This window comes from Heterocephalus glaber, unplaced genomic scaffold (genome assembly GCF_053883595.1).
Source record: "Heterocephalus glaber isolate CG9 unplaced genomic scaffold, H.glaber_assembly_v1.0 deba00001606, whole genome shotgun sequence".
NCBI classification, from domain to species: Eukaryota; Metazoa; Chordata; class Mammalia; order Rodentia; family Bathyergidae; genus Heterocephalus; species Heterocephalus glaber.
This window is the reverse complement of record NW_028258377.1, coordinates 28469271-28492719: the sequence shown is the minus strand read 5'-3', so window position 1 is coordinate 28492719 and position 23449 is coordinate 28469271. Positions and strand designations below refer to the sequence as shown.

Below are 23449 nucleotides of genomic sequence, written 5' to 3'. Positions count from 1 at the left end.
GCCCATCATGAATATATTTATTATATATCACAGACATATGCTAATAAAAAAAAATCTAAAGAAAGCAACTATAAAATCAAAGCTGATGAATGTTTTATTAAACGTTCCCCCATGCAACATTATAACATTGTGTTAATTTATCAACTTTAACTCATATATCCACGTTATCATACAACTATGGAAGGTGAGTTCCGGGTTCTGATATTTATAATTTCAATTAACACAGTACTGTGCAAATTTGAGGAGAGCCTGTATGTGATATTTACTACTGTAGGATACGAGTGCATTTTAAATTGCCTAATTCAATGGTGAAGTGGGAGAGGGGTGAGGAATGAGGTATTCAAAAGGAAGGTGATGTCACTTGGAATTAAAAACAATTCAGAGCTCATAAACTCTTCATATCAATGTTGAAGATTGCCTCCCAAGTGACAGAGAAGAGAATAGCTCTGAGGCAATAACTCCTTCCAGTTTTGTATTTGTGAGCACGTACACCTAGGAAATGCAGCATGGCGTTCAGGCTGGGGTTCTAAACTAGGAAACAGCATTCTTGATACCAAAGAAGATTCATACCCATAGAACAATTCCCCTCCTCTCAGCAGCTCCTAACTCTTTAAAGTATTAACTTCTCGGAGTCTCTGTTTTCTGCACATTTTCATCTGTAAAATGGAGATGGTAAAACCCATCTGGTAAGGATTAAATGAGATTACAGTGGTAAACTGCACAGCACTTTGCCTGGCACATCTTGTAAATTCTATGAGCAGTGTATTTAAACTCACTCCACCTAACCCACCCCCAAGAGAATAAAAAGAATATGGTATAAATTTTGATTATAAAAGGACAAGGCTCAATTCATATAGCATCCATGAAAGGCTGCCTCACTGATTTTAGTCTATTCTTCCCCAGGCCAAAGGCAGACAATGCATATAGCTGGCAGCCTAGAGCTATTTAAATCCTGGCTCCAAGTGTCCACTTGGCTGTTTCTGGAAAACCTTACCAAATGAGCCCCAGGTGTTAACGGACTGGAATGGGGTAATGAACTTGTTAGCAGAAACCAGCCAGGCCTGAGTTCCTCCTGTTTATTCCGTGAGAGTCTTGCCCCAGTTAATGGATCCAAATGACTTCAGATTTCTTTAAATAGGATTGTCACTAATTGACACGATGCAACTCTTCACCTTTCATACTGCTTCACAGATAGGTCATTCACTCCTTAATCCGACACGGGATGTGCTGAACGCTCCCAGTCACCCTGCGTTTCCTCCCTTCCACCCACGCGGTGCTTTAGCAGTGCTGATTAGTGTGTGACCGGTCTGCTCAGAGCCAGGACTCAGAAACTGGGCCATTGGCTATACTGCCATGAAGCCCCCTTTGCAGAGGGAGGGAATATCATGTAATGAAATAGCTCTGTTGTGGACCTTTCTAGAGGTAACGCAGTGTTTGGGGCCATCAGAAATTTGGGGACAGCAAAGATTGTTTCAAAACCTGGCTCTACTCATTTCTAGCTTTGAAACCTCGGGCAAATTTTAAAATCTCCCACCTTTAGTTTCCTCATTTGTAATGTTGAGATAAAAATAGTATCTACCTTTTGGAGTTGTGGGGAGGATTAAATAAGGACATGTATATCTGCATGGTGTCTGGCATATAATAGGTGCTCAATAAATATTTGCTTTCTGAAAACCTACCTGTAACAGAAGTTCAAACAAACCTTTTTGGAGGCCACAAGATGAACAGGGAGTGCTGCCAGACATGACTGCCTGTTCCTGAGGCAAAGTCCTGAACTGTCTCTTTTTTGTCCGTGGGCAGATTGTACAGGGAAGGGACAATATTTACCCTGAGTTGGAATTTGATTTCGCAGTAGCAGATTCCAAGGGACTTTCAAGGCCTTTCCAGTTTGGAAAAAGGAGCAAAAGAGGCCTCCCATGGAAGCACTTACTAACAGTGTGACCTTAGGCAATCCCCTAACCTCGCCAAAGATAAGTTCTGTGTCAGTAACATGGGGAGCATATTACTGGCTCCCCGATCGGATTGCTGTGAGATTAGCAAAGATCATGCCTGTGAAACATTCATCAGAGGGCCTGGTGCGATTGAAATGTGGCTTTCACTGTTACTAGCTGAGTCTCAAGACTGCCTTGAATTTCTGTGTTTCTGGAGAAGCCTGCCTGGGAAGAGCTGTCTGAATCTTCAGCCTGGTGGGGTGCTGCTCACTTCAAGCAGTCAATTAACTATTGGAAGCATCTGTTTGTTTAAATGTTGAGCAAATCCAAGCCTCCTGTATCCTCAGCAAGGAAAAAAGAGTTTTCTGCCTGATCCTTACCCTAAAGGCCAATTCTTTCCCACCCCCCTGCCTGCACACGTTATTTATTTGTTTTTGGTTAACCATACATTGAGGTTTTGGACGAAACTCAGCCCTGCGCATACTTGAAAAGCCAACAGGCTCATTGGGCAGCCGATAGAGGTCTGGGATTTCCCCACAGGGCTGAGGAGGGTACAGACAGGAAGCCCGGGACCCAGCGCCTGACCAGAACTTCCTCGGGGGAGGCTGGAGGAGCCCGCAGGCTGCAGAGAGCTCCCCGGAGCGTGCAGGCCAGAGCAGCCTGCAGCTCTCAGCCAGGGCTGGACAGGGGCCGCCCCCTCCTCCCCGTTGGCACTGGCGCGGGTCTAGGCTCCGTGGGCATCTGGAGGGAGCTGGAGGCTTGCCCCGGGGAGATGCTGACACTGCAGGGATGGAACCTTCCATTCTGGCCCAGCCTCTTCCTCCCTGGCTGCCACGAGGAGGGAATTGAGAAGGGACTTTCCAGCGAGCGTTAGCGTGCAGGGTGTGGAAATGGAATAAAAGCATATGCAAATAGGCCTCCGGGTGCCTTCCTCTACCCTTGTGAGCAAGAGCCTTTCACCAGAAAGATGCTCTTCCTCCAAGACCCTAGGCAGCGCTCTCCTCTCCCAGGATGGCAGCAGCAGGGCCGACTGGAGTGGTAAAATCTGGGCAGGAGGCTGTGCCAAAGGGGAGGGCTAGTTGGACAGGAGCAAAATGAGGAGGGGGAGAAGGGGAGGCTGAACTGGAAAAGGTGAAATGAAATTTAGGAGCTCACTGTAAGGAGGAGCTGGAGAAAAAATCATCCCAAGGTGATTTATTATGTACTTATCGTCAGCTTGAGAGGCAGCAGGCTTTTTGTACAGTGGATTATTGCAGAATAAATGGCACATTAAAGATATAATCAAGATGTTTAAGGCATACTGAATGACGTTAGAGTTAAAGTAGGTGAGACTTTTGTCAGTGGCTTGGAAATATTTCCAGCACTTTAGTTAAGATCCAGGTCCATTTCCAAAAGGAAAATATTTTCAACGTTTTGTTCTTTTCTTTTCAGGGTGGGGTGGGTTTGGGAAGTGCTTTAGAACCTATACAGGCTATAAAATATGTTTTAAGCCCTGGAGTTGTCGACTATGGCCTCTGCTTGGCAAGGCATCAGTTTTCTCGAAGTGACGACGTGAAAATCTTGCACACTAAATATTGTCCATTTGGGGCACTTGGGGCTGGGGGGCTATGGCCACTATTTGTTTATTGTATTCCTGTTCTCAATCTCATTCAGTCTTGTCTTTGGATATTAAGAGATTTTATTTTTTATCTTTAAAAATTATCTTTTACATACTGCACTTGACATCTGTTAATTGGCAAATAGTGTAGCTTTTCTTTCTTGAAGGTTTGATGGGCTTAATTATTGTACTATTGTATTTTCTTGTCATTTGAAGTTCAGTGTATGTTGTTTCATTTTTCTGTGCTTGTTGGGCTTTGGTTTTGCTCCACATCCTGCTGATTGCAGCACTGGGCTGATGCTTTTGTCCTGTTATATTGACAATGGGCTTTGGAACAGAATGAACTTCATTTATTCACGTAAAATCTCATTTCTGTCCTGACACACAGTCCTTCTCTGAACAGATAAATGGTGGTGGAGCTCAGGAAGCAGGCAGGAGTTTGGAGGCCTCCATCTGCCCAGATGGCTTGGTTTGTTATGGGGAGCAGGGACGTCTGGTCTTCACTTTGGAGCCACAAGGAGGCCCAGCCGTGGGGTGGGCCGAGATGAGGGATGGACTGTTCTGTGCTACATTCTTGATCCTATCTCACCTCTGAATACCTGTCACCTCACTTTCCCCAAAGGCCCCGTGGGGTCTGTGTGAGCTGGATTAGTTTGGGTGGTCTTCTGAGTATAGGCCTTCGAGCTAAATCTGTAGTAAACATTTGTTTTCTCTGCTGCCAGCAATGTATAGTCTTGGGGTATGGTCCCCAAAGGAATTGTAATAGCCATTGTTCCTTCTGGTTGTTCCACAGTCTGACAAAAGTTCCTTATTTTGGTCTTCAGCCTTTTTAAAAAAAGTGCATATTTTATAAAATATTGGATTTTCTGCTTTAATTTTAATAACAATTGAAATTGTTTTATTTTCAACAGTAACTTATGAAATATTTTTATGATTTCCAATTTGGAAACAGTTTTCCTGTGCCGTCTTACATAATTTTTCATGAAATTTGTGACAGCAAATTGGCACATTCTCTGAGAGCTTATTTAATATTTGTTGGGTGAATCAGTTGTATCCATTTGACTACTAAGAAACTGAGACTCAAAGAGATCAAGTAACCTATTCAGGGCCCTACTGCCCAAGAGGCACTCAAGGCCAGACTGGTTCAGATACAGTTCTACCTACTATTTATTACTCTTTCTCCAGAAGGGAATCTTTGCTTCTCTAAGGAAAGATCGTAGGAGAAAACTACTAGATGGATATAAAGTGAAAGAGGTGGCAAATGGTCTTGTATTGTAGATCTTTTTTAGTTTCCTCACTCTGCTAAAACCTTAGGTCCTTAAGGATATGACTACTTACACACATTCCCGTTGGGGCTAAAGACATAAGTTCATGCTTAAAAAATGACTGTCTTGAACTTTTATTTAATTTTTTCCCTTGGAGGCCTTATGCTTTAATCTCTGAAATCTGTGTGAATTCTTTGTTTTCTTCAAAATTTTATTTTTATTAGTACATGTTTTCAGTACATAATGATTACATTCATTTTGGGGAGTTGGCACACATACAAAATACATATATCTTAATTCTTTTTACGTCCCCTTTCCCTTCCCTTTTCAAGGCTTGGGCATAAAAATCTGCAGATCTCTAGGGATGCAAATTCCAGAGTTCAGGATGTGGAGCTGAACATATTCTCTAGTTTTCTTTTGGGGTCCTGGAGAGAATCATCCAGTGCCTCTACTTTGGGGTCAGCCTGCTCTACAGGGATCAGCAGTTGTCTGGCTACAATCTTTGGAACCAGCCACTTTCACTGCTGGAGAAAATGTTCCCCAGGTTAGTTCAGGCATTAAAATAACAAGAGCCAGGTGGGGGTACATACCTGTAATCTTAGCACCCTGGGAGGCTGAAGCAGGAGGATCATTAAGTTTGATTCCATCCTGGGCAATTCAGGGAGACCCTGTCTCAAAGTAAAAAATAAAAAAGGGTTGGGGATATAGCTCAGTAGTAAGCAGACTAGAGCACTTGCCTAGCATGTGCGAGGCTCTGGCTTCAATCTCCAGCACTGAACAAAAAAAAAGTAAGAAAAGAGCCCATTGCTCTAGCAGAATTATGCTCTAGGGTCGCACCTATGTACAAATAGCATTCCATTCCCTTTCCCAGAGACTTCTTTTAAACCAGTGACACCAGGAACAGAGATAAAAAGGGAGAATTTCCTACCTAAGTCTGATAGAGTGGAATGCCAGTGGGCATTCCCCACTGTCCCTTCCATTTGGCTGTGAAATTTCTGCAACAGGAAAGATGCAAAAACAATTCTGATTATTTCTTTCCTGAACTGATATTCTTTGCATGTTTTGCCTCAGAGTCCCAAACCTTTTGTTTTTTTCCTTAACACTTTTTGTGTCTTGTTGAGAAAGGCCTTTTTCCCAAATGTAATTTTTTTTTTTGGTACTGGGGATCGAACTTGGGTCCTTGCACTTGCGCAGCAGGCGGCGAAACCACTGAGCTAAATCCCCAGCCCGAGAAAGGCCTTTTTCAATGGTGCAAAGATTTATCCTTGCATTTACTTTTGAAACTCATAGTTTTTGTTATCATATTGTTTATATGCATTCCTATACATCCATTTGATGTATATTTTATATATGATGTGACACAGATCTGATGTTAATTTTTCTTCTAAAGATTAATTTTTCATTCTGCTTTATAAAAATAAGCTTTTAATGTTAAGATATTTTTAGATTTATTGAAAAAGTTGCACAGCTAAAACAATGAATGAATGCATACCTCTGTCTGCTGCTTTTCAATTAGTTCCTCAGCTTGGGAAGGATATTTTTACCTTGTCTTAAATTCCTGTATGTACATAGATGTCTTTCATTTCTATTCAATTGATGCATTTTGTATTTCTGGCCCAATGCTGAATGTTTAATTATTATTTCTAGAGATTTTCTGCAAATCTCTAGAACCTGCAATCTCTCAGAGGTTTTAAGAGGTAAAATACAGGTTTTAAGCAGGTAAAGCACTATCAATCTTGTATATGGATTTTTGCTGCAGAGGTGACCTGCCAGGAACCAACACAGCTAATACATAGGAGGGCATGATCATTGGTGACTTGGCTCTTAAGCAGTATACCCTTTCCTTTGAGCCAGGCTTTGCTCACAATAACAAAAAAGCAGGCTTTGGAGTAAGGTCTTTTTTTTTTTTTTTGTAGTGAGGATTGAACTCAGGACCTTGCACTTTTGAGGCAGGCAGCAGCACCACTGAGCTAAATCCCAGGCCCTAAGTTTTCTTGACTACCAACATTTTGGAAAGGTAATTCTTTGCTGTGAGAGGATGTCCTATGCACTGGATAGGCTGTTGAGCCACTGCCCACTAGATACACCCAGACTTGTGATACCCAGCAATGACAACCAACTCAAGACAATCAAAAATATTTTCAGACTTGCATATGTTCCCAGTTAAGAACTACTGCTCTGGAGTCAGCCGAGTGTTAATTTAAGCTGTACTTTTCAGTGTGTGCCTCCATTTCCTCCCATACAAAATGCAAACAGTAATGGTGCCCATATTCTACCATGGTCAAGGAGCAAGTGAGCTAGTGCACACAAAAATGCACGGGCCCGGGGAACAGAGCCTGGCAGGCCCGACCATCCTAAGGGAAGCTTAATCATTCCATTATTAAAAAAAAATATTATATTTGATCTCACTCCTGGTAAGCACATAGACATTCCGTTTCTCTTTCACCTCCATATCTTTCCCACCCTTGGAGCAAGTGTCTTTAAATCACAACAATATTCACCAAAAAGTATGTGTCTATGGTAATGAAATGGAACTCTATTTTCAGGGCTTCAGAACTGCTAATTAATCAGCTCCCATGATAAACTCATCTGTGCTGCGCGTGAGTTTTATTTGCAGCTACAGAACAGCAATTCCACTTGGTTAACAGGCCTTTAAGTGACAATCTAGCTCTGTGGAGCTGCAGAAAGATCCAGAAATGATTTTCTAAGCAAGATGGTAATGACAGTGGGGAAGATAGAAATCAGGGGTAAAAGGGCTGAGGATTTACTTTACTCATTAACTTGATGGCTTTGGGGATGCTGTTAATCTACACCATCATCTTGCAATTCCGGATGAAGGGATGGGTAGAAGGAAGACTCATTTTCCAGCTATTCAGATGCTTAGTCATCCAGATTTTTCTCCCTTTTTGTAGCAGTTGCATTTACAAAACAGTTATGGTTGCTGTTAAGGTTGCCCAAGAGCCACCTTTGTGGGGTTAATTCTTTCTGGTTTGTGAGACGATCTGGCCGAGGTTGGCGATGTGGCTTCTCTGTCTTTGTCCTATGGGGGGTAATTTCCATCTTCCAGTGAAACCAGGAGGGAGGGACGTGGGCTGCAGCCATTTGTCTATTGAGTTGAGGTTTGTGAAGACTCTTCTCTCCTTCTGAGAGCTCCACTCATGGCTGCGAGAAGGCTTCACTTTACAGTAAGCGCTAGCAAAATTTAACACTAGAGGATCATCACCTTGGTCAAATATGTTCAGTTAACGTTTTCTTACCTGCTCCGGCTTTCCTAAGGTTATGTACGAGATCTAACTGACATCATTATGCATACAAAATTAAATTTAAAAAATTTTAAAATAAAGTGATATTTAAGAGACTTTTAATAGTGAGCACTTTGGATGCTTCTTTACAGTTTGGGGGTGAACTGAAATACCAGGGTTAATTTAGCTTTGAGAGGATATTAAATTTCTAAGGTTATAGTAGATAAATATTTTTTCTTAAAAGTGTCACATATGAAAAACCCACTCCTTTTTATAAATCTGTTTGTCAAGAGCAAACTGTCATGCTAGTATTTTTTTTTTTTTGAGATGGAGGCACTGACAAAATCATATTTATTACAACTTTGACCAAATGAGGTGTGGGATTTCTTTTCATAGGACAAATTATGCATTTGCCAAATAGTGTTACACAATGAGGCTCTGTTTTACAAGAGAATTCAGCTTTTTATCAATTTAATACAACTATAGTTTTCACAGGGTCTGTGCTGGGGAAATGCTAATAATGGATCTAGCATTTGGCTTGATAAATGTACATGGTTAGTGGCTAAAAGAGCTTCATATTGCTCTGGTTTCTGTGTGTTCTGACCATAAATCTCCAGAAGGTGACAAAATCGCTCACAGCCCAGAGTACATTCTGGTAAGAGGGAGGCAGGGACTTCGCTGAGTTGTTCTGTCCTGGTCTCCATTCTGGCAGAGAATGAGCTCTGGGTGTGCAGTTTAAGTTCATTTTGACACAGCTGCCTTGGCAGTGAGGAGCAAGCCAGAGCCTCAGCAGAGACGCAGACGGAGGCTCTGGAGGTGGCGGGTCTGGGTGGCCAGGAACAAACAAAGGAAGGGGCCTGAGACCAGACCAAGGCATGGCTCACCCTGCAGATCCTCACAGCTCCTGGGTCTGGCTGTTGCAAGGAGGTCATGTCAGGTGGCCTTCAGAGCAGGACAGTTCAGTTAGGGAGAGGTGGGAAGGTGATTAGGGTCAGGAGGGGCCCTCTGAAGTTAGAGAGAGGATTTGTCTGAGGGCAGAGAGGAGAGAGGAAGCACAGAATTTATTATCACAAAATAATAACTGAAGAAATGTTTTGTAATTATCTACCATGTGATATGCACTGCTGTTTAGGGTTAGGGTCATGTGTTAAGTTGCATGATCAGATGGTAGATATGTAAAACCGTTTCTTATCCTCCTCGCAACCATTTGCAGAAGCCAGATATTAACAAATTTGACCTCTGTGCTTGCACGAACCTCCCTTGCCTCATACCACTCCCGTTCTCATCACTGACTGCAGCAGAGTGGCCCCTCTATGTCCTCCTGGTGTGCCCAGTCACATCCTATCTCAGACAGTTTAAATAGAGTCCTCTGCCTGGCTCTCCTTTCACCGAGTCTTCACCAGACCACAGCTTGCTTGTCCTTCAGGATTTCTCCTGAAATGTTACTCTTCCTAACCACAGATGGCTCAGAAGACCGTGGGCTCTTCCATGGATAGCACGTATCACATCCGAACTCACTTGCTGGCTGTCAGTGAGCCCTCAGTGTGCCTTGTTGTGTAGTGATCTCTGTGAGGACCAGGCCAGGGCTGTGCTCGTCTGGTGTCTGCTGCATCGCGGGCACCGACAGAGGCCTGACCCACAGCAGGTGCTCTGCGAGCAAGTAAAGCATGACGGATGCAGAAGGAGAGAGTCCACGGGGGAATGAAGTTGTCCTTTCCGAGCACTTTCGTCTCCTTGGCCGGGGACAGTTGGTCTGTTATCTGAAACATCCTGTCTGTCCACTGGCACCTGTTTGTAAGCCGCTAGAGAGCAGGGATTGGACCATAATCACCTCTTTGTCCCCAGAGCCTGGCTGACGTAGGAACTCGGTGAAGGTCTGTGGGATGTAGGAGAGAGTGAATTGTACATGAATAGAGGGGCCCGTATCTGGGTTTTCACTCATGTCTGCTGATGAGAGTGGAAGAAAAGTGAATTTAAGGATCCAAAGTAGCAGAGGGAGCTGGGATTCAAAACAAGATTAGGGTAAAAGAAAGAAAAAAAAGCTGAGACCTTGAATTGGAAGAATACTGGATCAGATCTTCAGCACACACAGCATGACAGGATGTGCTCTGCTGCAGAGACTGGAGGGGCCTGGGTGGGGAGGATGTTGGAATTTCCCCAGCTCAGCTCGATGCCTTGAAGGACGTCTGCCGGCTCGCTTGCTGCTCACCTCAGGGGTTTTGTCCGTTCAGCAAATATTTATCAAGCCCATATCCCATGCGTTTCAATGTGGGAGATATGGTGCCCTCCAAGCGTGTGGAAATTGGCTCTTATGGGTGAAAACCCCTAAAAAACAAACCTTACTCTCCTTATGTATGAAACACAGACATACGTAGAGTACATGCACAGAGAAATGTGATATTAACATTTTGTAGTGGAGATGATTAGAAAAAATTTGAGGAGGGTCCTTTGGGGGCTGATTATGACACAGTGTTGGGAAGTGGCCTATTCCATGCCAGGCAGTATTCTGTTCACCGTGCCCATTGCCATGGAGAGTTTATTCCTGGGAGGCAGCCAGGAAGTGCACAACGACAACTGTAACTGTGAAAGGGTGGTAATTCCTGATTTCTCTATATGACAACTCCAAAATATAAATAAGGAACAAAATAAAAAAATAGATAATAGGAACCCGGGGGACAGATCTTTTGCCAGAGGGAAGAGGGCCAAGCAATGGAGGGAGTGAGGAGGGAGGGCAGGGAAGGCGATGAAGAAAAGAATCAAGACGTGTCACGCACAGGTACCAACTCCCCACGATGAATGGAAGCATTGTGTACTGCATGGACTTATAAAAATAAACTTAAAAAAGGAGGAACAGCTGGCAAGGGGCAGAGGGCACCTGGGGAGGTGGTGGGCACATCGATGGTTGCTTTAGGCAGTGTGGTGAGGAACGGAGCTGAGTGAGGTGACTCTGGGAAGAGACTAGACAGAGCGAGGGGTGAACACGGATGTATTTTGGGGAAGGGCATTCCAGGAGGAGGCAAGAGTTTGGTGCATTGAGGACCAGCAAGAGGCCAGTTGGGGGAGAGGGTGGTAAAAATGAGATCGGGGCCTAATCTCTAGGGCCCTGTCAAGGGGTTTGACTTGGTTCTCAGTGTTCAGGGAAGCTGTTGGGTATGAACCAATTTATCATTTATGTACTTATGTATTTATTTCTGGGCACATGTTTGTAGTATATAATGATTACATTTCTTGTGGGGAGTTGGTACACGTATGTGACATTTCTTAATTCTTTTTCTTTCCTTTTCTTTTAAAAAAAAAAATCTCATTTTCTTCCACTCCAACTTATCTTTCAGTAAGATTTCCCTGAGTGCTGTTTGGAGGGTACACTGTGGAGGCGGGAGTGGCATCAGGAAGCGGCCAGAAGGCTGCAGCCACAGTCTTGGTGGGAGACGACGGTGACTTGGATGTCAGGGAGACGTCAGGGTCCAGCTGTCTTGTGAGGGCAGAGCCTGCAGGATTTACAGAAGTACTAAGTGAAAGGACTCCCTTCTCCCAGGCCCTGTCACTGATGCTGGGCTTAGTGCATATTATCTGTTGCCTTCTGTGTTACTTAGTTTTTATCTGTATACTTTGCCACCTTATCTAATCTTGAAATTCTTTTAGGGAGGATTTTTTTTTTCATTTTTAAGAGGCAGAAGAAGGTGGAGCAGAATGGCTAAAATTATTAGTTGTGTGTGCTAGGGTGAGTGTTTTTTTCATTGCTTAGCTCCTCTTCCTCTCTTCTCTCCTCTTTTTCCTCTTCCCCTTCCATCCAGTGTGGATGGCAATAGTTCTTCATATGGCTTTGTGAGAGTGAAGTGAGATTTAGGAATTACTTTTTTTTTTTTTTTTGTACTGGGGATCAAACTCAGGACCTTCAGCTTGCCAGGCAGGCGCGGTGCCATTGAGCTACATCCCTGGCTTGTGAGATTTACATTTAAACTGGCTTGTTTGGTGCTCTGGGACACCGATGGAAAATGGGGTTTTTTAATTATATATAGCACCCCCTTTTCATTAGATTTCTGTGTTGCTGGCTTTCATATTTCTCAGTCATCTAAGCTGGAGCACTTTGGGGTGAGGCTATCACTTTTTCCCCTTACACATCATGGTTTTCTTCCTCCACATCAGAGGGAAGGCAAAGCTTTTTTTAGAGATGAAAGAGCAGAGAGCCTCAAGGAATTTACATTCTATGCTGGGTGTCAAAGGCCACGTGGTATTGAGGGTGGTGGGGAAGACATTACATGTCACTGGAGGGAAGCGAGTGCCCAGCAGATCATGTTGAGTAAGTGGAATTGCTGCTGCAGCATGAGCAATACAGACATTTATATAGTAATCACCAAACTGTGTGGATCCAACCAGAATTAAAAAATGCCTGGAGCTTTGGCTTAGGGCCATGCAGGAACAGGAAAATGAAGGCTGGTGTGGAGCAGAAGGAATAAAAGGCGTGGATGTGGCACAGTGATAGACATAAATAGATGTGAGGTTAAGCAGAGATGAAAATATGTAGCTGCTGCCTTCTCATTCTGCACACTCATAGACTTTGAGCTGGAATGAGAGCTCTGGCAGCTGAGCTCCAGAACCTGTTTTCTAATCCCCATACTTTACTGTCACCAGATATGGCCAGATGCTACCTCACAATCCTTCATCTGGTCCATCAGTGTCTACTTGCTTCATTAGCATTGTGGATTTGGGTTCGCGTTATGGTTGCCACTCATCTGTTCATTCATTCACCCATTCACACATCCATTCCTCTGTTTGTTAAGTCGTTCATTAGTTAAATAATACTTTGATGCATTTAGAATGTGTCAGGCACAGTGTGGTGCTGGGGATCCAGGAGTGAAGAAGACAGATCCCTGCTCAGGGCTATACTTAGTGGAAGTCACAGTTCTTGTCTAGGATTCACAGTGGGTAGGTGGACCCAGGGTTTCTGTGATTTGGGGCTAACTTAGTGGGGTCATCCTCCACAATGAACTGGAAACTCTCCCAAATGGTGATGGAAATCAGCAACCGACTGAAAAATGAATTATGATCAGGTGCCTCTCAGGCACCCTGGACAGGAAAGTGAGCCACCTGCCACCATCCGCTTTTCTTGACCCAGCTGATTTCACTATTTGACCTGGGACCTCAAGGATAATTCATGTTCAAGGAATGGCTTTTCGCATATTAGCTTACTTTGCTCCTGTTAGTACCTGAGAGGGGAGAGAGGGCCATTACTTTTTATTAAATGTTTATAGCTTCTTCTGAAGGTCTTTACGAAAGACGTGGATGAAGAGAGGCATGGAGCAAGGGGTAGGAGCAGGAGCATGTAGCTCGTAGGTCCTCTCTGGGAGCACTGAGCCACCCTCTCAGAACCCTACGTGTTTAGCTAGTGGGAAGCTCTCCAAATGCTGCCTGTCTAGGTTTTCATGGAGGCTTCATTACTCAGGCATGATGGATTAAACCAGTGGACAACTCAATTCAACTTAACTTTCAGCCTCTCCTATCCCTGAAGGTTGAAGGTTAAAGCTGAAATTTCCACCCCTCTAGACTTGCAAAGGCTATTACGTGAAGAGCTCTCTGTTGCCAGCATGCTTACGTGACTTGCCTCATTCTCATGATTGGTGGAGGCAAGCTAGGACTAAAACCCTGCTCTAACTCCTTATTTTTATTATCTCATTATGCACTGGCTTAATATCTTTAGGTTCTCAGTTTTTTTCATCTAGAATATCAGAAAATGAAACTACATGGCCTCTGAAAGTTCCTTCCTTCCTTCCTTCCAAATCACTGAAATGGCTACCATGATCCAGACATTGTGCTATAGGTGGAAATAATGTTATGGAAACACATACACACACACAAAGTTAAAGGCAACCCATAGAGTAAGATATCTATCTATCTATCTAAGATATATATATATATATATTCTTATAATTCAATAGTAAAAAGACAACCCAATTAGGATACTGGCAAGGGGTCTGAATAGACATTTTTTCAAAGGAGCTATACAAAAGGCCAATAGGCAAATGACAAAATGCTTAACATTATTAGCCATTAGGGAAATGTAAATAAAAACCATGATGAGGTACCACTTCACCCCTCTAGGCTAGCTAAAATCAGAAGACAATAACAAGTACTGCCCAAAATGTGGAGAAATTGAAACTCTCATGTATTGTTGGTGGGAAATTTCAAATGGTACAGCCCTTTGAAAAACAGTCTGAGAATTCTCACAAGCTTAATCACAGAGTTAATATATGATTCAGCAATTCTACTCCTAGTTTATCTCCCCCACCCCAAATGAATACATATATCAACACAAAATTTGTATGTGAGCATTCACAGAAGCATTATTCATAAAAGTTAAAAAATGGAAAGAATGCAAATGCCCACAGAGTGCTAAATGGATAAGCAAAATGTGGCATATCCATACTGTGGAATATTATTCATCCTTAAAAGGAAATGAAATACTGATATAAGTGCTAAGACATGGATAAACCTTGAAAGCATTATGCTCGGTGAAAGAACTAGTCACAAAAGGCCACATATTACATGATTTTATATATATATGAAATTGATAATAGACAAAATATTTGCCAGTTCTAGAAATTTCATGTATCTATGACAGAAACATGTATATAGATATATATTCATTTATATAGGTGATAGAAAGTAGATTAGTGACTGCACAGGACTAGGGAGTGGAAAATGGGTGAGTGCTGACGTGTATAGAGTGTATTCTGGGGTTGATGAAGATATTTAGAAATTGATTGGGGTGATGGTAGCACAACTTGGTGAATGTACTGGAAATCAGTGAGTTTTAAAGTTTAAGTGAATTGTATGATGTATGGATTCTATTTCAAGAAAGTTACTGTGTGTGTGTGCGCGTGTGCTCGTGTATGTGTTCTCTGTGTGTGTGTGTGTGTGTACGTGTGGGTGGAAGCTGAATTCTCGCTGATGTCATAGTCCATGTGTGAGCAGCTCACGTGCAAGCCCCATGATTTCAAGGACCTCCTAGCATGCAGCCTGCCCTTCCTTAGGCAGTGGCCCTCATTTGCGAGGTCCCTGGGGGCTCTCCACCACATCTCCACTGAGAAGAGGAAGAGGACAGCAGGAAGCACGTGGCTTCTGCTCCCATGCAGAAGTCAGTTATGCGAGGCAAGGAAATGAAGTCTTCATGCCAGGTGTGCAGACACCCAGCTACAGCTTAAGGACTCTTATTAATAGTCAAGGAGGAGAGAACAGACAAGTAGTCTCTGCCATCCACGGCAGGGATGTGCCACTGGCTGAGGGAGTGACATTGAAGGCAAGAACCTCAGGATGAACTGGTGTTAAAGGGAAGGAAGAGTTTTGGGCCCCAGGGCAGGAAAGACCAGCGTCATGTTTGATGATTGTCAGCACTCCTGCCTACCACGCATAGCCTTCCTGATGCTTCGGTGTCATATGCGTCCAGCAATGGAAAGCAGCTGCTCACATTTACCAAGCTTTTCTCTCTTTATCTTACAGGGCCAGGCCAGGCCAAGCCTGGACTGCGGGAAGGAAGGCTTTGTGCCATCTCTGGACAGCCTGTGTGTATCCTCAGCTTTGAGAACTGAATTCCATGGGTTGTGTCAGTGTCAGACCTGTGAAATTCAGTTCTTCAGCTGGGATATCTCTGTCATCGTGGGACGATCCTGCTTAGCTTGTGCAGCCTGCCGAGGAGCTTGGAGGACTGGGGACAGGAGGGTCAGCCTAAGGCCACGCAGGCCCAGGAGTGCGGTGGTTGGAGGAGCTCCCTGTGGCTGGGAGGAGCCTTGGGTTGGCTGCTGCACAGTCTCCCTAGCTCAGCAGGTGGGCTCAGCAAGTCGCTCTTGCTGCTGTGACTCATTTCCATTTATTGATTACTGAGGATGATTCAGGTGCGGGACTAAGTGCTGTACATGCTGTTATAGGAGACTCTTGGGAAAAATCACTTTAATGAAGCCTGCGACGCACAGGGTTGCCATGCGATGATTTTTCCAAGAGAAAAATGGAATTGTTAGTATGTGACAGTTATCCTTTAGGATGGCCCGCTACAGTGTCTAGTTCCTTCTTAAGATACATGGTGAAAAAAGATGAGAAATGTGGGTATGCCCTTCTTACGGTCTCCCTTCCCTTTATTTGAATCTACACTTCTTTGACTTCTATAAATACACCAGGGCTACACTGTCCCAGTGTATTCCAAACAGGGCAAAAAGAGGTTGTGCCTCGCCATTACCACCTTCCCTAGTCTCCCAGGGAGGGCCACACGGAGGTTATGAAAGTCCCCTGTGTTTGTTCCTGGTCAGCTGAGTGCAGTAGATCCAGTTTTTCTGTTCCCTCCATCATCAAGTATTCTGGGTCTGCTCTGAGCCTCAGGCTTGTTTCGATGTTGACAATTTCCACTTCTAGGCAGAGGGCTGGGAGTTTGTGAGCGATATCTAGATTTTAGTAGCCTTTAGATTTGATGGGGAATAAAGACTGTGATTTGCCTTTTGGGGACTTGTCATTGATTCAACCCCATCCCTTGGCGTCCTGCAATTTCCATCTCATGATTGTCCGAAGAATGAAAGTGTAGTCTGATCCAGAGAAGGGGGCAGACAAGGGGGAAACCCCACAGCATGCACACTCTCTCTTCTTCCCAGTGACACTGAGGATTTCAGGGCATCTACCATGTCCTCATACTGGAGCTTTGCATGCATGATCTCAGTGACTCTTCCCAAGCCTCATCTGGAAAGTGGGGACAAATTAACAAAATGTTATAAAAAAGAAATAGTGTAATCATGTCTTATAAATGCGCAAGGGTGCTTGCTTACTATGAAAGCTTTCTGGCACGTGTTGAAGACATGGGTATGGTTTCTGGGCAACACTGATCAAATCAAGGACATCCCCGCACTTCTCACTCTGCCCACTTCACCCTGGGCTTGTCAGAGCCTTCACTAATGACTTGTTCTAGAAGCAGAACATCAGTAAATCTCAACAGAGACCAGAGCTCAGGCGTTTTCAGTCCTGGACTACTGGAGAAAATCCAGAATTTCCACTAGGAACTCCCAATGCACTGGGCTTCAGCTCATCTGTGCTGTGGGCACTGACTTAGATCTAAATTCTGAGTTACTACAAAAGTCACATCCTTATGATAGGTACACTGTGCCCAAGCAGACCTGGCACATGAAATGTGGAATTCAGAACACACACACACACCCATGCACATGCACACACCCACCTACCCAGCGTATCTGTGAGCGTATCATTGCCTAATGATTATATCAAAGAATATTTAAAGGCTGGGGCTGTGGCTCAGTGGCAGACGTGCTGGAGGGATGCTTCTGATGTGTTGTTTGATGAAAGAGGTGAACACAGCAATGTGTAGTGATTTAAAAATTATTTTGCAAGAGGTGTATGAGTGTGCATGTGTGTGTGTGTGTGTGTGTGTGTGTGTGATTGTATGGAAGCCCACAAGCCCAGTGGGTAGTGGTAAGGTAACAGGTAGGTTTTTTTCTCTTCCTTATTGTTCTTTTCTGCCCATATAAAAGAGCATGCAGGGCTGGGGATTTAGCTCAGTGGTTTCACCGCCTGCTGCGCAAGCGCAAGGCCCTGAGTTCAATCCCCAGTACCAAAAAAACCCAAAAACCAAAAAACAAAAAAACTGGAAAAAGAGCATGCAATGCATGTGCTACTTCCCAAAAACTCACCCACTGTGTGCTACTCATTTTATTTTCTATTTTTTTTCTGTACTGGGAATAGAACCCAGGGCCTTGTGCATGGTATTAGGTGAGCACCCTGCAAGGAGCTACATCCCAAGACCCTTTTAAATTTTTTTCCATAGTGAGACAGTCTCACTAAGTTATCTAGGCTGGGCTTGAACTTATGAGCCTTCTGCCTCAGCTTCCCGAGGAGCTGGGATTATAGGTGTACATCGCTGCACAGTGGTTTTTATAGTTTTCTGGACCATTAGGATGAGGTCACCTGAGAACTTGTTAGAAATGTAAATCCTCAGACCTCACTAAGACTTGTGGAATAGTAAACTGAGGGTGGTGCTAGCAATTTCTATGTTCTACTGACCCCTTTGGCTGACTTTTATATTAAAGTTTTAGAACTGCTGATGTCAGTCAAGGGACATTCCTGTTTTTCTTTCATTTTACTTTCTTTTTTTTTTGGTACTGGGGATTGAACTCAGGACCTTGTGCTTGCAAGGCAGGTGGTGGAACCACTGAGCTAAATCCCTGGCCCTTTTTTTCCTTTTTTTCCCCCAGTCCCGGGGATCAAACTCAGGGATATTCCTATTCCAGTGAACTGAGTTATTTCTATTCATGATCAGAAAGATGCTGGCCTACTCCTACAAGTGTGCACTCACATATTCTGCAAAACATATCTCTGAGAGATGAACAGCAGGACTATGAAACGTCAACATCATTACCAGTGATTTTCACCAGTGAATAGTTTTTAAGGTGCAAACATTAGGTGTGTAAAATCATCTGAAGAAGTTGTTGATTAAGATAGGTCCCTAAGTCACCCCTCAACTTAAGGACTTGGCATCTCCTGGAGTCTATTGTTTTAATCTCTCCACCCATGATGGAGACCATCGAGCAAGTTCTAGGCCAATACTCTGAGCAGCTATTTTAGACCTTTTCAGACTGTCTCTTTTTCCCCTGTACCCTTCTGATTTTTCTTTCCAATTCATCCTTTTCTTTCCTGCTGTGATCGATAGGGTCTCAGAAGCAAATTTGTCAACCTTTCTGCTCTGTGCTTGGGAGAGAACAGCGTACACACAGCTGGAGAGGTGTCTTGGGAGTAATAATAATAAAAATAATGATGATGATGAATACATTGACTCGCCAGCCTTGGGTAATGGGCTGGGACTGATTTATCAGCTCACAGCGATGGGACATGGTGGGAAATTGGACACTCCATAGTCTGCGTGCCTGTTGTTCTATCAAGGTGCTGTGACTTGGTGATTTAGGGGCACAGTGGCTTCTTGAATACTCCCAGCAGCCAAACCTCGATTAGTTAAAAGGGAAGAATTTCTTTCCATATTTTTTTGACATCTAGAATCTTTTGTTCCCCCTTCTGATAATATTTCAGAGAGGCAGCTCTGAGCGGAAGTGTCCAGGTGGTCAGAGATCTGGAAAAATGCTCTAGGGTGTGGAGGTCAGGGAAACAGGCATCTTGTCTAATTCTTCTCTGTTCTTTTTAGCACTCAGGTGACTTTGCGATTTTTTTTTTTGGTGGTACTGGGAATTGAATTCAGGACCCAGTGCTTGTGAGGCAGACGCAGCGCCTCTGAGCTAAATCCCTCGCTCTTGCAATTGTTTTTGAAGAAAGTTCTTTTCCTATCTCTTGGGGAGCCCTTCTGTGGAGAAGAACTAACTTTGATTATTCTTGAAATAATACAACTTCCCTTTACTGGGTATTCACAATGCTCCAATTGTCTTATATTCACGAAATACAGTATGTCCATTTCCTAGATCTGAAAACTGAGGCTCAGGAAGATTCTCTTACATTTTTGGTTACGTTTCACACGTTAAGTGAAACAGGTAAGACATTAATTCTGACTGCCTAATCAGAGCCTATGTCTCTTTCACTGAACATTCTGGGATTCATATCTTACAAAACATTTCTTTAACACTCTAGGTCAGCTTTCCTCCTTGTGAGAAAATACCTGAGAATAACAATTTAAAGGAGGAAAGTTTCATTTTGGCTCATGGTTTCAGAGGTTTCAGTCCAGAGTCAGGCTGGTGGTGAGGCAGAAACATCATGGTGGAAGGGTGTGGCAGAGGAATGCTGCTCACCTCAATGCAGCCAGGAAGCAGACAGAAGGAGAAAGGCAGAGAGGACAGGAAGGGGGACCAGATAGAGTCCCAGGGTCATGGCACCATGATCCACTTCCTTTAACTAGGCTCTGCCTCCAGTTTCCTTCGCCAATTGCCATTCTGTTACGAGCTCATCAGTGGACTAATGCCTGGAAGAAGGTAGAGCCCTCATGATGCATTCGTTTTCTAAAAGCCCATCAACAATGACACCTTCGGGCTGGGGATTTAGCTCAGTGATTCTGCCGCCTGCCTCGAAAGTGCAAGGTCCGGAGTTCGATCCCCGGTACCAAAAAAACCAATGACATCTTCAATGCAATGAGCCTTTGGGGGATGTATGAGACCCAAACGATCACATACCCATGAGTACATTTGCTGAGCTTAGCACAGCATGCCCTGGTGAAGCAGGTCTTTTGTTTCCTTTATTTGTACATGTTTACAGCACACAAGGATAACATTTGTTGTGGTGGGTTGCTACAGTACATAATGCATCTTCATTTTGTTTATTTCCCCCTCTTCTCTTTCCCTTTTAGATCTTCTTCCCCCCCCATTAAGTTTATTGGTACATTTTCAGTATATAATACAGTTACATTCATCATTGGGATCTTGTACCATTACGTGAGTCTCTTGGTTCTTATTTTTTTCCCCTTCCCTTGCCCTCCCTTCACCCCCTCCACCCTTCCCTATTTGCAAAGACCTTGTTTCCATTTTTTTTCCTCTTCTCATATTTTTTTCCTTTCTCTTTTTTCCCTTCCCCTACCCCTCCCACTTCCCCTGCTCTTTTAGACCTTTTCTTCCTGTTACACAGTATCAGTTATACATTTTTAAAATTACAATATCAAGTAGATCTTCTTGTAATTGTAATTTTAGAGAGAGAAAAATGGAGTTTTCACAAGGCGATACAGCTTTTTCCCCGCCCTGTGCCATATAGCTGGTAACTAATGAAGCAGAGCATTAACCCCCAAATCTCTATAGTAAAAAATCTTGTTCATCTGAAAAAATCATGGGAATATACATAAACTTGGAAGGAAAGAAAAAAATGTACTTCTTCCATTTCTCCAGTGTGAGCATTAAGGTTGTTGTGACTCATCCTCTGCCTGTGCCTGTGGCAAGCAGGAGTGAGCTCTCACACGTTACTGCTCCAACCAGGACATGGGTGTATTTTAACAGCCATTGAATTTCTATTGTTGGTAGCTTGTAACAAACCATAATGCACTTGGTCCAGGTCCTGCAGTCTGCTAAGATGGGTCAGGTTCTGTCTCTGGGCAAGAAATGTATGTCTTTATTTTAAAAATAAACTCATTTTTCTTATATAAGTTGTGCACGTGTGGGTGTGTGTGTAAGTGTTAGAGACCAGAGACCCTAATTGGCCTCCTCTGTGAGCACAGTGGAGAAATGCTGCACTCACCGGGGATTGCAGCCTGCCGGTTCTAGGGAAAAGTTAAGACAGCTGAGGTGAAGTTGTTTACCAGAGATGTGCGAACGGCGATGGGAAAGCAGGTGAACCTTGTGTTACTTTGATTGCTTGTCCCTGTGTTCGGGTGGATAAAGGTAAGACAGCCAAATACAAGGGGCTCCTCTGGTGACTAAGAGGCAAGAGCGCCCTGCCTGCCCGTGTATTAAACTGACTTGGTGTCTCTGTCATTCATCCTTGTTCACCTGGGTCAGGGAGAACAAAGAAGCGGAGCTACGTCCTGGAACAAGGCTGGCCAGGTGGGTCGGCTACATGTGGCACCCCAGTGTATGGCTTGGGACCCGGACTCGGGACCCAGGCTTGGCTACATGTAAGTAATTTATATAAATAATATGTATTTATTGGAATTAATTTTGAAAGTACAGCAAAGTACAAAAGGAAAAAATTTAAAATTATTGAAAGTTTTTATGCAATGATTATGTGTACAGTGGACCATTGACTTACAAACAATTCATTCTTTAGGACTGCTTATAACTCAAGTTGGTCAATTGAAGGCTCAGGCCCCTCTACACAGCCTTCAAAGCCTCTCTTCTGTACACAGACAGATCTCAGTGTCCTTAGACACTGACCCAGGATGTCTCAGTGAATCCCACACAGGAAAGGATGCTGTAATGTTCTTTCAGAACTCTGTAAGGGTTAAATCCGTAGCTGAGATCATCTGGAAGCACAAGCAGCCCGCATTTGGGTCATAACTCAAGACTTTGTAAATTAAAATGCCAGCCGTAATCCGAGTTTGTGTGTCAAGCCAGTCTCAACTTGAGGGTCCACTGCATCTTTTAACTGGGGATATGGGCAATTTAGAAAATCATAGGTTACCTTTTTGGGTTATTTCTTTTCATTTGTTTTTTTTTTTTTTTTACAAAATTGAGATCATATGCGTTTCCTTATGTTGCATGGTCTTTTTATACATTTTAAATGGCTGCGTCTGTAGGTCATGGAATCGTTGTGCCTTTGTTTATATCGTCATTTCCTTGTTGCTGGACATTTTGACTTAGGTCTTCTGACTTCAAATCTCCTGGCATGTGTGTGTTTGGCCACATATCTGCCTCGATTTCCTTTTAGTTTTTTGGCTTTCATTTATCCAAGCATTATTTATGACGGCTTTCAAAGTATAAGAACAGCTCAGGATCTTTTTTATTTGTAATAATGCTTATTAAAACTTTCACCTCCCCCCAAATAGAAACCACTGTCATAATTCCCATTATACAGATGGGATCACAGAGGCACAAAGAATATATTTATCTGTGTCAAGCAAAAATCCATCTTCCAGAGCCTCATTCAAATAGGCATTTACTTGCCTTCACCCTGTCTCAACATGGGCAACTACTAGCATTACTTCAGACACAAGTGGCAAGAGACCATTGTCACTACCGTCTTCTCTTATGCCTCTTGGTTTTAAAATGGCTGCCACAGCTCTACATATCACATCTTGATTCAGGGCAGGAAAAGAATGAAACAAATGTCCTGACTGCCTACATCTGCTCTTTTTATCAGGAAAGTACATCTTCTTCCTTGAACCCTCTCCCTCCTCTTGGAGAATTCCACTCATGAGTCATTGTGTTTAACAGGACCACTGCCAACTGCAGAGGATGCTGGGCAAATGATTGTTTAACATTTCCAACCTTTGGAGTAGAAGATGTCCAGGAAAGAGGAGTTTGGAAATGACTTTTAGATCAGCCAACCAACAGTAGTGCTGCAGACTAAACTGTGTTACCCCTAAATAATTTGAGACTTGCTTCCCATTGTGACTGTCCAGAGATAGGTCTTTAGGATGTAATGGTGAGGAACTTCACTGTTTAAGCCACTCACTCTTTTGTTACAGCAGCCTAAGCTAAAGAAAGGGGCTCCCACAAGGTACTTGCCAAGGTCACAGGTAGGTTTTATTTGACCCTCGCATCCGGTTTTATACAGGGACCATCTTTATTGGCTGGGGAGACTGCTGTTTCTCACACCTCTGGCCCAGACCCTGTGGAACCTCCTTTCTCTCTCGGTATCACACCCTCAAACACAGGCTCACATTTTTCATTGGTATTAGAGTCCCCGAAAAGTATGATTAAAATATGAGTGGTTCCATCCATTATGTAACTTGTGTGTGTCCACTGAGTCCTCCTCCTGCTGGAGCGTTGTCTCCTTGGCGTTTATAAA

At 43.5% G+C, this 23449-nt stretch overlaps 1 protein-coding gene across 6 annotated transcripts in view; it reads left to right on the top strand.

The window, feature by feature from the left end:
- The first annotated feature begins 1992 nt into the window (after positions 1-1992).
- The window catches only part of LOC147822978 (uncharacterized), a 231923-nt gene continuing 210466 nt past the window's right edge, over positions 1993-23449 (top strand). For 4 of the 6 annotated variants that reach the window (XR_015444811.1, XR_015444810.1, XR_015444809.1 and 1 more), the window contains exon 1: positions 1993-21543. Coding sequence is in view for 1 of the 6 variants with exons in the window: in XM_087194875.1 (XP_087051001.1) it covers positions 21557-21614 (58 nt within the window). In the remaining 5 variants the exon portion in view is untranslated. Of the gene's footprint in view, positions 21615-23449 lie in introns of all 6 variants that reach the window. The other 2 variants (XR_015444807.1, XM_087194875.1) reach the window with 1 other exon arrangement.